This window comes from Anomaloglossus baeobatrachus, chromosome 11 (genome assembly GCF_048569485.1).
Source record: "Anomaloglossus baeobatrachus isolate aAnoBae1 chromosome 11, aAnoBae1.hap1, whole genome shotgun sequence".
Classification (NCBI taxonomy): Eukaryota; Metazoa; Chordata; class Amphibia; order Anura; family Aromobatidae; genus Anomaloglossus; species Anomaloglossus baeobatrachus.
In genome coordinates this window covers 177570856-177588369 of record NC_134363.1, presented here as the reverse complement: position 1 = coordinate 177588369, position 17514 = coordinate 177570856, and the positions used below count along the sequence as shown (strand labels likewise).

The 17514-nt window shown below is 43.6% G+C and overlaps 1 protein-coding gene across 1 annotated transcript in view; it reads right to left on the bottom strand.

Annotated features, from left to right (window-relative positions):
- The window catches only part of LOC142255901 (uncharacterized), a 62915-nt gene that overhangs the window by 34506 nt on the left and 10895 nt on the right, over positions 1-17514 (bottom strand). The window contains exons 3-5 of the mRNA XM_075327349.1: positions 7543-7578; positions 1421-1426; positions 16-363 (exon numbers count right to left, since the gene is read on the bottom strand). Of these exons, the coding sequence (XP_075183464.1) occupies positions 16-363; positions 1421-1426; positions 7543-7578 (390 nt within the window). The remainder of the gene's footprint in view (positions 1-15; positions 364-1420; positions 1427-7542; positions 7579-17514) is intronic.

Genomic DNA, 17514 nt, shown 5'->3' with positions numbered 1-17514 from the left:
TTTAGCGATGCCCACCACCTTTATTCTTTCGGGGTCCCATATACAATCCTCTTCTAGGCCGCTCTTAACCGCTCCACAAAATGCTGTCACCCAGGCGGTATCGTAGCCATTGTCATGCCATGTCTTCTGCATGGGGTGACCTTGATAATCAATCTTCTTCACCTTGCCCACATTCACGTTAAGTTTCAGGACGACCTGATCCGTTTGGTTGTTTAACGGGTATCGGAGAGCTTTGTTCATGTCTCTACTGACATAGACCCCTCTTCCCAGCATCCCATAACTAGATTGCCGAAATCCAGTCTTGATTATTTCTTTGGCTGCAGAATACATGGTGCCGTGGTACATTACATAGATTTCACTATCCTTTGGCAGATCATCATTACTGCTGGGAATAATTTCCTGAAATCTGGACAAATTCTCCTGTCCCCAAATAACGCTAGCGTAATTCAAAGAAAGTTGAAAGCGAAACGCCATGATCACTACAATAAGTAGAGAAGATATGGTGAGTGGTGTACAGCACCAACCTGTTCAACTATAGGTCAAAACATCTGCAATATACAGGGGAAATATTATAGCTGTAACATACGGTTTCCATATGGGTCTGGATTAAAATTAGTGGAAGTTATCACAGGGTATAAAATGACTAAATAGGTCCACGTACACTGGCCCTCAGACTGGGGTCCATGTGCTGTCCCTTATCTCAGAGGTAGGCTTGATGGTAGCCAGGTCTGAGCCCCCAGCATGACCCTGATTCCTGCCAGAGCACTATTCTTACTCACTCTCTCCTCCTCCCTTGGGGCAGGCTAGACGCACCGTAACAAAGCCCACAAACAACTTGGACAGGGGGAAAAAACTAAACTCGTACACACAGCATACAAACACAAATCAGAGCCAATACGAGTACAGGAGGGAGTAAGGTATAAGGAAGGAAGTAAATGCACAATAGGGAACCTTCCATACAACTCAAACAGCAAACTACGGGTCACAACAAATACATTTGCCACAAAGACCGGAATAGCAGGAGCATAAGCTGGAGCTTTTATCAGCAGGAAACAAACCGACCCCCAAACCTTAAATAGGGAGGAGACAGCCGAATAGGAATTAGTAACCTGAGTCTCCAATAGCCGCCCGCACACAACTCCACAGGAATTAGCTCCTGCAGGACTGGAAAGTAGTGGAAAAGACTCTGCCGACGCCCGGCTGAGGCTGAGCAACCACGGGACCTCAGGTTGATTGCTGGACCCAATGTGAACCTGAACACTGCATGACAGAAGCCTTCACTTTTTGTGGTCAGAAGAATTGGGTGCCCAGGGAAAAAGACATGACGGGTGATCTCAGTATACACACAAGAAACAGAAAATCCTACACAAGACACATCATGTTTGCTCCAAAATATAAATTTTATTAGAAAAATATGCACAACAGGCTCCACACCACCGGGAAGAGACTGTCATGGCTACGTATGAATATCAGTCTCATGGATTGTATCTGGCTTTTGAGCCCTTGTACATATGGTTTGCAAGTTCATCTAAGATTCCTATTGTGGACAGACTCACATTATGGCCTAAATATCATTTTTCGCCAACCCTAACCTGGTATATGTAACTGGATAATTATATAACAAGGTCTCAGTTTCTTATGTCTTTCAAGTTACCCATATAGAATTGCTTTTCCATCGGTCTACTACCCATGGTGTGAATTGTCCCGATCACTGGATGATTCACAAACTTTTCACCCGTTATGAATATTTTTCCAATATTTTTCGAATCCAAGTTGGTTATTTTGAGCAAACATTATGCAACTATTTTCCAGTGCCTTTTGTAGGATTTTAATAGTTAATGGACAGTTTATTTCCAAGTATATAGTTTTTGCACACAAGTTATACACTATTGTAGTTTAGGGTCATGACACAGCCTAAGGGAAGATCCGGCGTGAGGTAAAACACACAACAAAGGGGGGTTTTACCAAGACAAACAAGGGATACACATTTAGAATGGTTGACCCTAATGCTAGTGAGAGGTAAGATGGACACCTCCTCCACTTGTCTGTTGCTGTACCCTGCCCTCCTAGCCAGGCCCTATACAAGTTCCTCTCCTGTTGCTGAGCAGGAACCTGAAGCCCTGAGAGACCCTGCGGTAAGCCCTGGCTAGTGAGTGGGCAGGTAAGGATCACTAGTCCCACCGCTGCACTAAAACAACACACCAAGAGAAGGTAAAACAGATAGGGGGAAAACAACAACAGACTGACTCTAAAAACTAAGAGAAACCAAGGAAAAAATTGTGAAAACATACCCTGCTGTAACTAAATAAAAGCATAGTGCATATAAACATAGGGGACTTAGTAAACACTGTTTTTGATCAAAAAAAGCATAAAGCTATCCCACCAAACGTCAAGGTGTACCCAGTTGGGATAGTACCTACACTCTCTAATATTAAAACCTTACCATGGGTCTAAAATAGGCCACTATGCTTTTATTTAGTTACAGCAGGGTATGTTTTTACAATTTTTTCCTTGGTTTCTCTTTGTCTCATGGCCAGTGTGAACAAGGTCTCACAAGTTCCATGTATACCATCTCATACTCCGGCTCACTTTTTTGTTTTTATGACTCTAAAAACTAGGCTGCAGTCAGGCACCAGTACTGCAGCCTATGCGCTACCAACAGCAAGGACTCCAGCAGCTCCTTCCACCTCCAGGCCCAGGATCCAAATGGAAAGAGAATAACCGGCACCCTCTGCTGGAAGCAAAGGGTATATAAATGGACTGGGAGTGGTCCCAAACCAAAAACACCTGATCGGGAGTCAGAAGCTGCTGGCAAGTAAAACTGACATTAACCCTTGCCATGCCCCAAGAAAGAAAGCACTTTTAATATGTAGAATCTCAGATGACAATGAGTGACTCTAGTCAAAATACAGAGAGACGGCCGTGACAGTTACATGATATAATTTTTGTATTTGCTATACTTTCTGTGCAACCACATTTGATTAATTTGCAGATATATCAGTCGTCAGTTTGACGGCGGCAGCGCCACATTGATAATATAGCACGGTCATTCTCATTCACTTTGCAATGATATAGTCACATAGCGTTATAAGTGACACAAATCTTTAAAATGCAAAAATATTTTATAAATATTATTATAAATATTATATTATGTCAGATCGGCAATGCGACCTGGAATATGTATGGGTAGGGTGTGCTACAATTATAAGTATATTAGAAAGATGTGACCGATCGCGAGATCTAACCTTGGATTCCTTGAGATTGATGAGATTGATGATCGTCCCGTCAGGAATAACCTCTGATATCCAGGAACTAAAATACAGAATTCATAATAAAGATAATAACAAAAGAAAAGACAAAAGAGAAAATATCTAGGAGGCTCCACAATGGAGTTATACATTGTTTCTAAATGATAAAATTCTTAAAAGTTTTCATCTTAATACACAAAACAAATAACAAATTAAGAATATTATCTTTCTCTTTTCACAAACGTGAATAAATTGATAAACTATTACTATACACTATTCTCCCCATCACATTATTTTCCATTACTTCTAGCTTCTACTTCCACGTATGTTTCGTAATCCATGGATCCCACATATAGATACTTCTGTCCCGCAGGGTTCATAGGACAGATGGAATATTTACTAAAATATTAAAGCAAATCTGTCACTAGGATTTTCTCTTGCAAGGTACGGCCACTACCAGTAAGCCCTTATATACCTTATTTCAGAATACTGTATATAAGAGCCCAGGCTGCTTTGTATAATGTGAAAAAGACCTGTATTGCACTCACCTAGGGGGGCGGTCCGGTCCAATGTGTGTCACTGCTCTCCGCTCCGGCGCCTCGTCTTTGCTGCGATCTCCGTTTTCCTTCTTCTGAGTCCTGTGTGCATGATGTGTCCTACATTATGTACACTAGCCGGTATTGCACTCCTGCGCACGCGCACTTCTCTCTTCCCTACTGAGGGCAGAGCAAATTACTGTAATGCGCAGTCACTGGGAAAGGTCATAAATCGCCCACGGATGCACACTACAATACACTGATCTGCTCTTAGCGAGGCAGATCAAAGTGAGCCTGCGCAGGAGCGCAATGCCGGCCTGTGTGGATGACGTAGGATGTACCATGCACCCAGGCTTCAGAAGAAGGAGGATGGAGATCGCAGCAGAGAGGAGGTGCCACAGCACCAGTGAGCAGCGACACCCATCGGACCGGAGAGCAGCGACACCCATCGGACCGGAGAGCAGCGACACCCATCGGACCGGAGAGCAGCGACACCCATCAGACCGGAGAGCAGCGACACCCATTGGACTGGAGAGCAGCGACACCCATTGGACCGGAGAGCAGCGACACCCATCAGACCGGAGAGCAGCGACACCCATCAGACCGGAGAGCAGCGACACCCATCTGACCGGAGAGCAGCAACACCCATCGGACCAGAGAGCAGCGACATCCATCAGACCGGAGAGCAGCGACACCCATCGGACCGGAGAGCAGCGACACCCATCGGACTGGAGAGCAACGAAACCCATCGGACCGGAGAGTAGCGACACCCATCGGACCGACGGATGCACACTACAATACACTGATCTGCCCTTAGCCAGGCAGATAAAAGTGCGCCTGCGCAGGAGCGTAATGCCAGCCTGTGTGGATGACGTAGGACGTACCATGCACCCAGGCTTCAGAAGAAGGAGGATGGAGATCGCAGCAGAGAGGAGGTGCCACAGCACCAGAGAGCAGCGACACCAATCGGACCGGAGAGCAGCGACATCTATCGGACCGGAGAGCAGCGACACCAATCGGACCGGAGAGCAGCGACACCCATCGGACTGGAGAGCAGCGACACCCATCGGACCAGAGAGCAGCGACACCCATCGGACCGGAGAGCAGCAACACCCATCGGACCGGAGAGCAGCGACACCCATTGGACCGGAGAGCAGCGACATCCATCGGACTGGAGAGCAGCGACATCCATCGGACCGGAGAGCAGCGACACCCATTGGACTGGAGAGCAGCAACACCCATCAGACCGGAGAGCAACGACACCCATCTGACCGGAGAGCAGTGACACCCATTGGACCGGAGAGCAGCGACATCCATCGGACCGGAGAGCAGCGACATCCATCGGACCGGAGAGCAGTGACATCCATTGAACTGGACCGCCCCCTAGGTGAGTGTAATACAGGTCTTTTTTATATTATACAGAGCGGCCTGGGCTCTTATATACTGTATTCTGGAATACTCAGAAGGAGGACGGAGATCGCACAATATGGAGGTGGCGCCGGACCAAGAGCCATCGGACCGGACCGCCCCCTAGGTTACTATTATAAAAGTGTTTTCTATGTTCTGCAGAGCGACCTTGTCTCTTATATACAGTATTCTGGAATGTTGTATATAAGAGCTCACTGCTGGTGCCTACAGCTTATAGGGGACAAATCTCATGACAGGTTCCCTTTAAGTTAAATTTACCCCCATACTCTATAAACGCTGAACTAGCCGCTGCCTCTATGTGGTTTGTGCCGCACTGAGGGATATGGGTATGTTCACACCTGTTTTTGCACCAATCTTTTTTTGCACCAAAAATCAGAGTGGTGGCAGGAAAAATGCTGCTCACAATATATGTGTTTTTGTATTTTTATGATGTCTTTTTGCAGCGCTTTTTACCCATTTGTATATAGGCGAAAAGCGCTGCCAAAAACGAGGAAAGAACTGACATGTTGCATCTTGGCTGGGTTCAATATAAGCTTGTAAGAAAAGAAACAGCGTATGTCTTATGTCTTTTCCGAAATCTCATAGATTCTGCCTATACGGTAAAACACTGCGTATCTTCTGCATCAAATATGATGCTAAAATCTGCTGCAAAAACGCCACATGTGAACATACCTCAAGACAGAATAATGGAAGAAATTATAACTTCCCTGACATCCCACCTGCAGCACAATAATTGGGGATTAGCAAAGAATAGTCGGAAAGAAAGGGTCATTTTAATTAATGGAATTTAGACTAAACCATCGAAGAGTCACCAAAACGTTGGGCATTTTTTACCATTTTTTTTACCATTTTCAGGCACATCTTATAGTAAGAGCAAAAACAGGAGAACAAGTATAGTATAGCATGCAAATATTTTTATTGGAATAAATAAATCAATTTTCAGTCATGTGACAAAATTTGTATAAACAAAATCAGACATAAATAAGACAAAGGGACAATGAGCATGTATAATTCATGGTAGCGGCATGTCATAGGCAATAAAGGGGGTAAAAGGTGGGCTAAAAATACCTGGTATATATTAATGATAAAGTGCATGTGCAAAGTCCCAAAATATGGTGGCAAGGAATGGTACGGACAGGATCAAAATAATCTTAATCCTATAGTAATCATATAGTGTTAGTATAGAGGTATTATGAGTCTAACTCCATATTAAGGGTAAATAAAATCCAGGATTACACAGTATATAATGGTAGGATAGACCACCTCCCCTCCCACACACAATAGAGACCCCAACGTACGTTTCGCTTATATTATCAATATTGCCATATAAATAAGCCAGCTTACTCAGGGGGAAAAATGGTAAAATGAATGGTGTAATTTAAAACTTATAATTGCCCCCACCCCCCCAAAAAAACACACAAGCCATTGTATGATTATGTCGACAGATAAAAAGTTATGGCTCTTGGAACAAAGAAAGAAAAAAACACTAATACAAAAACTGACCACAGAGAGAAGGAGCTGAAGGTAAAATCTCAATGGCTTCAATTGTAAAAAACAACTGTGATATTCTAGAGGTGAAAAGAAACAGTGAAAGTGATAGAAAATTAATTGTGCAATCAAATGTTTCATTACAAAATATAACATTTGTATCTTAAACCAAAGCAAATACAAATGGATTAATCAGGATTTAGTGCTTTATTCCAACTTCTGCAAAGAATGCGTCTATGTAAGAAATCATTATTTGCCTTCACAGAATGAGTGATGTGTGTATGTGAAAGGTGTTGTAGGGATTCAGCGCTGGTCGGTAATGGCCGGGGCGCAGTGAAGAGACACACACGGGTTCTCAGTCCAAAACTCAGTGTTTTATCCACACTGATAAAGCCCAGTCTTATATCAGACGGGTATGAAAAGCAAAAGTCCAACCTGTCAAACAGCTTATCATAGGTCCTGGACGTGCCGTCCATTCAGGTGTTATTCCCAGAAAACTTGCGTCAGTTTTCCAGCCCAACCACCCACCATCTTGAGAACTTAGGGCTTTCTATTTATGCTGTACTAATCCTACAGCTGTGTAGCCCGAATGTTGCTCCAAAAACATGGAATAACAAAAAATGTCCAGGCCAAGGTTTGACTTCTTCCCTGCAGCTCACCAGTGCAAACGTCACTTGCTAGGAGGAATATATCTCCCATCTATCACCATACTCTTTACTGAGTCACATACCACCCTCTTGTTCAACCCTGAGGGGTGGACACATGCCATGCAGTGGACTATCAGGCTGGCCCACTCCCTCCGGGACTCCTTTATGACCTCCTAGTCAAAGCATCGATTTCACCTCCTCCGGAATGGCTTGCTGCTGAGCCTCAGGCACCTAATACAGCTTTAATCGGATGTTGGCCTGGGCTCAGTGACAATGACATGCTAGATTACTGAGGTGTGTCCAGAGATATCGGAGAAAACCTCCAGAAGTGATGGAGTCTTCCCTACAGGAAAAGCAGACAGCGAGATATCCCCACCAAAATGTTCCCTTTTCCTTCCCAGGCTTCCTAAACTTGATATGGTAGACCTGATCCCGTTTACGCCAACCCGGCTGATGAGCCTTATAATTTACTGTCCCACCGGAGTGGATTCACCCTTACAGCCTGCACCTCTTCCTTGGGGATACAAGGGTCTTGCACCACTTCTGTACAATGCAATGTTACTGATATTCATACTGATTCACGTTCACCAGGTGGCCATAGGACAAAAAATTAGGGAAAGTCAATGCCAACTATTAGATCATGGTGCAGATTCGAAACAACTTCCCCCTCCAATGGGGTATTTATCATTACTAGTGCAGTGGGGTAGACTTTTAGGTCCACATGGACATACAAAACGCCATATTTCTGGTCGGTGAACTCAGTGGATGATACCAGGTTGGTCCACACCAGGGTCATGAGAGTCCAGTAGGTCCATAGCCGGGGTGTCCTCTACTTTTACTTGACACAAATATTTATCAATGGGAGCATCTGGGGACCCTTTGAACATTTAGGGACTGTCGGTACCCAAAGTACTATATATATACAATACTGTAATACGAGCTCGCACAGCCCATGGTGTGTACTCACCAGATGTCAGAGTCAGCCGGAGTGCAGCTGTTTCCACACACCTCGGCCTTTTATAACCTTGGCAAATAGTTTTAGTTTCATTTCTAACATCTGAAAACTTTCCTGTATTTATCTTTATTTTAACAGTTACATACTTAAAAGAGCTAATTATATATTTCATAAAACGAAACTGGAAAATAGAGGAACTGATGGAGAAAATGAAAAAAGAAGCTCATTCTATTACATTCAAAGAAAAAAGTGAAAAAAATAAATTTTCCTAGGACAGACTCAGACGTGTAATTTCTTTTCAACTATCTTGAGACACTGAAGTGAACAGGAAGGAGGTCGTCAATGTACAGCCCGTATCTGATGAGTCTATTATGGGGGCGTCTGGGCGCTCTTGTCATTGATACAAGTATAAAAACCAGAATAGAAATCTTGATAGACTTCTTTGAAGTTGTCAGTTCAGGTTCTTAGACCCGGGGTAGGACCAAAACGTTTCTCCGTAATATGGGCACTTCTTTACTTAATGTTTTGTATCCCGCATTTCAAAAACATATAAAAGTTTCCTGCCTATCTTTATGGTGGTTTTTCAAAATCTGTAATGAAAAAGATGGGGAAAAACTAACACCAACTAAAAGACTGTAAACATTCTCATATTTTACTATAGACATTTCAATGACATTTGCAAAAAAGACAGAAAAAAATGGAAGATGTAATAAAGTCATAATATTTGGCCAGAGTACATGAACATCGGACTAATAAATCTACAGTATATGAGCGTTGGACATCCTCTATTCGGAAATCATGGGCTTATATGCATGGGATTGATAGTAGTGTCAGTCTTTGCTGATGACACCAAACTATGTAGGATATTAAAAACTGACCTTGATAGTACAATATTACAAAACGATCTGGATAAGATGTCAGAATGGGCAGATACTTGGCAAATGAGATTTAATGTTGATAAATCTCACTTGCCAAGTATCTGCCCATTCTGACATCTTATCAAGATCGTTTTGTAATATACTATCAAGGTCAGTTTTCAATATCCTACATAGTTTGGTGCCATCAGCAAAGACTGACACTTTACTATTAATCCCATCCATATACGCTCATGATTTCCAAATAGAGGATGTCCAACGCTCATATACTGTAGATTTATTAGACAGATGTTCAGGAACTCTGGCCAAATATTATGGCTTTATTACATCTTCCATTTTTTCTGTCTTTTTTTTGCAAATGTAATGCACCTAGGATGGAGTAATCCTAAAGCTACATATACATTAACTGGAAGTATACTGAGAACTACAGAACAGGAGAAAGACTGGGGGATTCTGGTTACAAATAAGCTGAGCAGCAGCACTCAATGTCAGGCAGCAGCTGCTAAAGCAAACAAGATTCTAGGGTGTATAAAAAGAGAGATTAGATCCCATGATCCCAATGTATTGTTACCCCTCTATAAATCACTTGTAAGGCCACATCTGGAATATGGGATCCAGTTTTGGGCTCCACATTTTAAATAGAACATTCAGAAGTTAGAGTCAGTTCAAAGGCGGCAACTAGACTATTACAAGGAATGGAGGCCGCCCGTATGATGAGAGGAGGAGAAAGACGTCTCAGAGGAGATCTCATTTATATGTATAAATACATGTGTGTTCAATATAAAGGACTGGCACATGACTTATTTCTTCCAAAGACAATACTAAGGATCAGGGGGCACTCACTGCGAGTGGAAGAAAAGCGATTCCGGCAGCTAAATAGGAAAGGGTTCTTTACAGTTAGAGCAGTCAGACTGTGGAATGCCCTACCACAAGAGGTAGTAATGGCAGATTCTATAACAGCTTTATATCAGGGCTGGATGATTTCCTCAGTACACAACATTGTCGGGTATAAATGATTAAATGATAAAATCTATAATTGGTGGAGGAAGGTGAACGAGATGAACCGGGGGCTTTTTTCAACCTATGTAACTGTAGCTATATAGAGAAATTGGCGTCTTCCACTCTTCTCGGAAGTCTTGCATCAAGATTTTGGTGTGTGTTTGTGCCAATCTGGTGCTCATTCAGCCAAAAGATTATTTGTAAGGTGACATCAGACGAGAAGTCCATTTCTAGTTCCCGACTTGTTCCCAACTAATTCATCCTTCAGATGTCAGGGTACTAAAGCGTCTCCATGAAATCAGGTTATAGTATCCATTACTGTACCCTCTGTGTACACTTTATATGTACAGACAGTTATATCATGACACATATTTTATCAAATAAATTTTAATCAAAATGAAATAATGAAAATTTAAAGCCCCCCCAAAACTGCATAAAAGAAAATAAAAAAATAATATAAACATTAAAAAAATGATAATATATAATATAAAATGTATATATATTTTATGCTATATATTCTAATATATTATAATTTATAATATAATATACTATATTATATATTGTATTACATATTTTTATATATATATAATAATAATATTAAGTTTTATTTCTACAGCGCCAAAATATTCAGCAGCGCTTTAATATATATATATATATATATATATATATATATATATATATATATACATATATACATTAAAAAAAAACCTTCAACTTGTCTTTAAGGAGTTAAAATGTAGTTGCGAGACTCCCCATACGTTAGCTTTTTTTTCCATGAAACTTCTGGGCATGGATTTTAGTTTCATTTTCTTGAAACTTTACAACCTGGAAACTCCTGTCGTAAAAAAAAATAAATATTTCCTTCCAAGGTCTAGGTCAAAGTAATAAACCTTCTTCATGAACACATGATGCTTTGTGCATTGTTTCATTAAGGAATAACAATACTGACAGTCGTCCAAGGCAAATCTTGCATATCAAAAATTTAGGCCAAAATATACACTGCAAGGTCCAGATAGTGACCGACATCAGACTCCTGTTAACTCCTATTACCCCGTGAGGAAGAGTTGGCGAAACGCGCGTTGGAGGTTGAGGTGCAGGATAAGCAGTGTTTATGAGTTGTTATAGACCTTCATAATCTATTTGTATCTACTCTATGTTTGACCTGATATGACCTAATCTGCATTTATTATTATTTGAACACTGACTGAATATTCTTGGATACAGGTAACATATATCTTTGTACCGTGTTAGCCAGTAGATAGAAAAAAATTGTTTAAAAAACTGAGTATTCTCAGTGGTTGATACATTTTAATGGCTAACTTCATGTCTAATTAAGAGACCTGATTAGTCTCCAAAGTTTGCTATTTGCTATTAGTTAGCCATTAAAAGGTACTATAATATATCACTTTAGGTATGGGGAAGTCCCAAGCGAATAGCGGCACCTATGCGCTGAGCCGCATACCTGACTCTAGGTATCCCTAGTACTGATCCCTGGGATCTTTCACCACCCTAGATAGGTTCCTCACCTATGCGTCCAACCGGATACTTGACCCTAGGTATCCCTAGTGCTGGTCCCTGGGATCTCTCACCACCCTAGATAGGTTCCTCACCTATGCAGTGAGCCGGATACCTGACCCTAGGTATCCCTAGTGCTGAGCCCTGGGATCTCTCACCACCCTAGATAGGTTCCTCACCTATGCGTCCAACCGGATACCTGACCCTAGGTATCCCTAGTGCTGGTCCCTGGGATGTCTCACCACCCTAGATAGGTTCCTCACCTATGCAGTGAGCCGGATACCTGACCCTAGGTATCCCAAGTGCTGAGCCCTGTGATCTCTCACCACCCTAGATAGGTTCCTCACCTATGCGTCCAACCGAATACCTGACCATAGGTATCCCTACTGCTTGTCCCTGGGGTCCCTCTCCACCCTAGATAGGTTCCTCACCTATGCGCCAAGCCAGATACCTGACTCTAGGTATCCCTAGTGTTGGGCCCTAAATAGGGATGGGATGAGCTCTTCGTCATCCCCACTAAACATATAGACCAGGGAGACACACAAGGGGAAAAGAATGAGCTACTTATCATAGATGACTCTGGTAGACGTTCAGTAAAGTTTTCAGCAATGACACCACAGAGGAGTACAAGCCACCTGCTTGCAACCAAGGCTTGATGAACTGAAAATATTACCAGCACCAGTCCAAAGAAGGAAAGGGTATTTAAGCATCAATATAATACTGATGATCAGCAGCTGGGTGGAAGGCGAGCTCCTGCTAGGTCCAAAAGGGAGAGGGAGGAATCCAGCAGGAAAGCTACCTATACCAATGAATAATGACAGCAGGAACAATGGAAAGTTGGAGAGCACATGACCGTCTGTCACCCGTGACAGTATTAACCACTGAAAATGCTCAGTTATTTTAATCAATTTTTGCCTGTTCTTGGATATACATTTTTGATGTGGTACTCCGCTATGTAGATCCTATTATAAATTAATATCTCTATGATTTATTTTGCACTAGCACTTTATTAATGGCTATTTCTTATATTGGTTTCTGAAGTATTTTATTTTACATCCTATATTATATTCACTTTATGCTATTTGGCCATTGTATCATGTATATCAATAAGACCCACATCATGGATAATTGTATTTATTAACCCCTTTACGAACCTGCGGTATTTCCGGCACATCTGGTGATCTGATCAGCAAAGATGTGTGGCTAACAGGCACAGGTGGATCAGAAATCCACCCACACCTATTAGCTCTTTAGATAGCGCTTTCAAACACTGACAGCACAATTTAAATGCCCACTGCGGGGATTGCGCCGTTCCCCGCAGGCATCGGCAGGCCTGTGATGCAATCACAGAGTGCCAATGTGTTGTCACGGTAGTGCGGGGTCAGCTTATGATCCCAGATGCTGTCATGAATCCCTTCCTGTGAGCCGACACAGCGCCGCCATTCACAGAAGATGAGCATTTCTGCTGATCAGAGCAATGCTGCTCTGATCAGCAGAAATGCACAGGCGATCGGACTGGGCAGTAATAAAGTCCTTTAGGGAGACTAGTAAAATAAATCACAAAAAGGTTTTAAAAAATATGAAAAAATAAAAGTTCAAATCACTCCCCTTTTGCCCCACCATAATTTGCAAAAAAAATCTTAGCAAATCAGATGCGGTGATTTTTTGGATTTGTTTTCTCATTTTGTCTCTCATAGTTGTGGTCACCTATGATGTCAATTACAGGCTAACCTCATCTTTATATGGGAGAACTTGCACAATTGGGGCTGACTAAATACTTTTTTCCCCACTGTATTTAGAGATAGTTATATTATGACATACATTTTATCAAATAAATTTTAATCAAAATTAAATAATAAAATGTAAAGACCCTCTCCCCCTCCCCCGGGTCAGACTAAAACTGTCTAAAAAAAAATCAATAAATATTAAATAAATAGTATAAACATTCAGAAACTAATTAAAACATAAACATTCTACATTGTGTCCTGAAGGAGTTAAAGTGTAGTTGCGACGCTCCCCGACGTCAGTTTTATATTTTTTCATGTAACTTCTGGACTTCTGGATTTCAGTTTCGTTTTCTTGAAACTTTATAACCTGGAAACTCCAGATTGTAGAGACAGGAATTTTTCCTTCCAAGGTCTAGGTCAGAGTAATAAAGCTTCTTCATGAACCCGGATGCTTTGTAATGGTGCAAAGATGAGCAGATTGTTTGAATTTATCATTAATGAGCTTCGTAGAGTTCCCTCCCCCCCCAAGAGTTTGATCTGCGGCAAACAACTTGGTGCAAATCTCACCCGTACTGGGGAGAAAGACTTTAGATGATGTTGAATAGAACATGTAAATTCCACCTGTCAGGCACACCAGTGGGCTGCTTAAGCAGGAATAGGGCCGCCCTCCTAGGGGTCAGGCAGGGAGGTGGGAGGTGTCAAGTCAGAACAGTGGTAGCCCTCGAGCTGAGAGGAGCTAGGAGGAAGCTGGGAGTTGTAGCTCCCAGGGGAAGCAGACTAGGTCGCTGACGGTGGTCTGGACCTAGAGGAGTTGGACTCCCGGTCACAGGGGATTGAGGCTAGGTGCCTGGAACCTGTCTTGGAGGACGGTCAGCAGCCTGGGCCTAATCACGGGTCCGGGACCGAAGGCACGACAGGGTACATGGACCCTAGGTCAGGGAGAAGCTTCAGGCAACTCGGCAATTAACCTGCAAAGGACAGGACCTCTCTGGACTGTTCCCACGAAGCTCCGAGATCGGGGGCACTAGCGCAACGAGGGGGATAGGGCTTTCCAAACAAGCGGCCCACTGAAATCCCAAGTGTGAGCCCCTGAGAGCAAGCTCTTCTACTTAGCCACAGTGGGGAGCGGGGCCCGGAAAGCTTTAGGCTGACGGGCCACAAAGGACACTCTAAATTCTGTGCCAGGAGGCAGGTCACGGACCACCAGGCGGTACTGCAGGGGACGGGACCCGGACGAGCTCCCCTCGGGAGACAGCGGCAGTCAGAGATTTGGTTTACCATATTGTCAGCGTCTGCTTTATTGCCGAGTGAGTACCTGATTACCCCTGCAACCAGCGAGCCTGCGCTCTCCCTGCACCCTACTCCACCATCCAGAGTCCCAGGGTAATCCCCTACCCATGGAGGGTCACGTCACCTAGCTGCCCCCACGCCATCACCCCAGGTACTCCCAACGGCAGCGGCGGTACTCCCAATTCCTGTACACCATGGGTGGCGTCACGAATTATATCTCCCCTGTAAATAGCCCCTTGTTCATTTGAGTGTAGCCCCTAGCCCTTGGGTCCGGAGACCCTCGAGCCACGAGTAGCGACACCTGGCTGCAGCGGTTCGACCGCTGCAGCAGGGCGGCACACCTGGAAAGTCTGGAAAGCCATGAGAGGACACAGAGGACCCCAATGTTGCTCTGTTCAGGGACTGGAGAACATTTCTTAAAAAGGTTGCACCAAAAAAAGTGAAGTTTTGAAAAGTTTGTTGGGCTGATGGATCTGCCCCAGACTCATGGAACCAAGCATAAAGTTTTTGCACCTTAAATTAGTGCAAAAGTTTTATGACTTTTCCAAGTGTTTTATACCAGAAATTTAGCAAAACTACTTTGATGAATAGGAGTTTAATTTTTTAGTTGGAGGAGTAAAAAATCCAAAAGGAGCAAAATCTGGCAATGTTTGAGAAAGTTTGTAGGAGGAGGAAGTGGCTGCTGGGGCAGAAGCAGAAGCCGGAAGAGAGCAGGAAGCGATAGAACAGGGACAAGTGGAGGAGTCTATGAGTTATGATGTCCCGTGGCTTCTTGTGCGCTGCTTTACTGTTTGCAAGACTAATAGAAGACTATGCAAAAAAAGTGCACAGTATACAGTGTGTCCACCCATATCCTATCCACCGCCATTAACCTGAGAACGGCGGCAGCTATAGGCATAGAAGTGGTGTCTAGGTATAGTAAAGTAGCCATGCTCTACGCAATGAAACCACCTATAGCGCCACCTGGTGGAAAACAACGGAGTTACCATTTTTATTTCGAAAACGGAACGAGATAGAGAAAAAAAGTGAATTACAAAGATGTAGGGCATCATCAATTCAATACGAATTGACACCTTGCATACAGGAATGCTATGATGTGAAACCCATGACCCCCCAAAATATTGAATGCTGGTCACGCATATGGCGCTCATTTAACGTTGATGCTCAAAGTGGCCCCCGTCAGCTGCAATGCACATCTGGCCTCTGGACAGCATACTGTATCTTGCTGCACGTTGTGCAATATGGTAGGCGACACGTTTGCACAAGCATCTGTGATACGTGGTCGTGGGTCCTGCAATGTTGGTGGAGGGGTCGCATACACCTGCTGTTTGATGTGACCTCACAGAAAGAAGTCCAATGGGGTCAGGTCAGGTGAGCGGAGGCCACTCCACACAGCCACATACCCAATGACTTGTAGGAAGGTCTCCATGAGGTATCGCTTCACGTCCGCAGCCTTGTGAGTGTTACACGCTCTAATCATAGCATTTCTGTATGCAAGGTGTCGATTCATATTGAATTGATGATGCCCCACAACTTTGTAATTCACTTTTTTTCTCACTCTCGCTCCATTTTCGAGATAAAAATGATAACTCCGTTGTTTTCCACCAGGTGGCGCTATAGGTGGTTTCATTGCGTAGCGCATGGCTACTTTACTATACCTAGACACCACTTCTATGCCTATAGCTGCCGCCGTTCTCAGTTAATGGCGGTGGGCAGGATATGGGTGGACACACTGTATGTAGAGCTCCATTATCACTAAAGTAATAGGCTGCCATAAAGCATATTTGTGCTATTACTGCAGCTGAAGAAAGATGGCCGCCCCATAATCATGTACAGAAAGTACCATTAAACAGCTGCAAACAGGAATCAAACAGATTCAAAGAAAGCAATAAAGAAATGAAGCTGTCAGCATGAGTTTGTAATGTAAAGTAATGGCATGGCTGTAACATTGAATACATTTATATCTTTGGTTTGTAAATCCACTTTGTGCTTGTTTTTTAATCAGCATTTAAAGTTTTCTGCTATTTAGATTTTGGTGCACACGGGCTGGACTGTACACTGCGCCTCCTCCCTGTCTGTGATTCCCCGACCTCTCCTCCAGCCTGTGAGTGACCGGTCTCCTCTGATATCTCAGCAGTGTCCTGTCTCTAAAATCATGTTGTCACTATCATGACACGCAACACATCTTATGGAGGAGAAAACCAAATAAGCAAATTCTAATATCAAGACTGAAAACCCTAAACAAATAGTAAATAGGTGATAGTACCACAGCCCACCTCCTCCCCCTCCTGTTCGATGAACGATACCCTCTATATGTCACAGCTCACTTACTCCTCCTCCTGTACAATGACTGATAACACCTCTATATACAGCAGATAACACAGGATCCACCATTCACAATAGGTGATGTCACAGCTCACCTCCTCCTCCTGTACAATGACTGATAACACCTCTATATACAGCAGATAACATAGGATTCACCATTCAAAATAGGTGATATTGTGCCGCCCCGCTCTCGGCTGCAGCCGAGCCGCTCGGATCCGGGCTCGTGTGTCGGTGGCTTGAGCGCCTCCGGACCCGGGGGTCACTTCGCTCTGAAAGGGGCTGGCGCTTTGAAGGGGGTTTAGGGTTACGGCCGAGGCCGTGGTTTTAGGTTAGAGTTCGTGACGCCACCCACGGGTTGTGGTGAATGTAGGCACCACTGCTGCTGTTTACTAGGCACCCGGGGGAGATGTTGTGCAGCAAAGGTGTTAACCCCCCCGTGGGCAGGGGTGATGGCCCCGGGACCCGTTTGGTGTGATGTGTC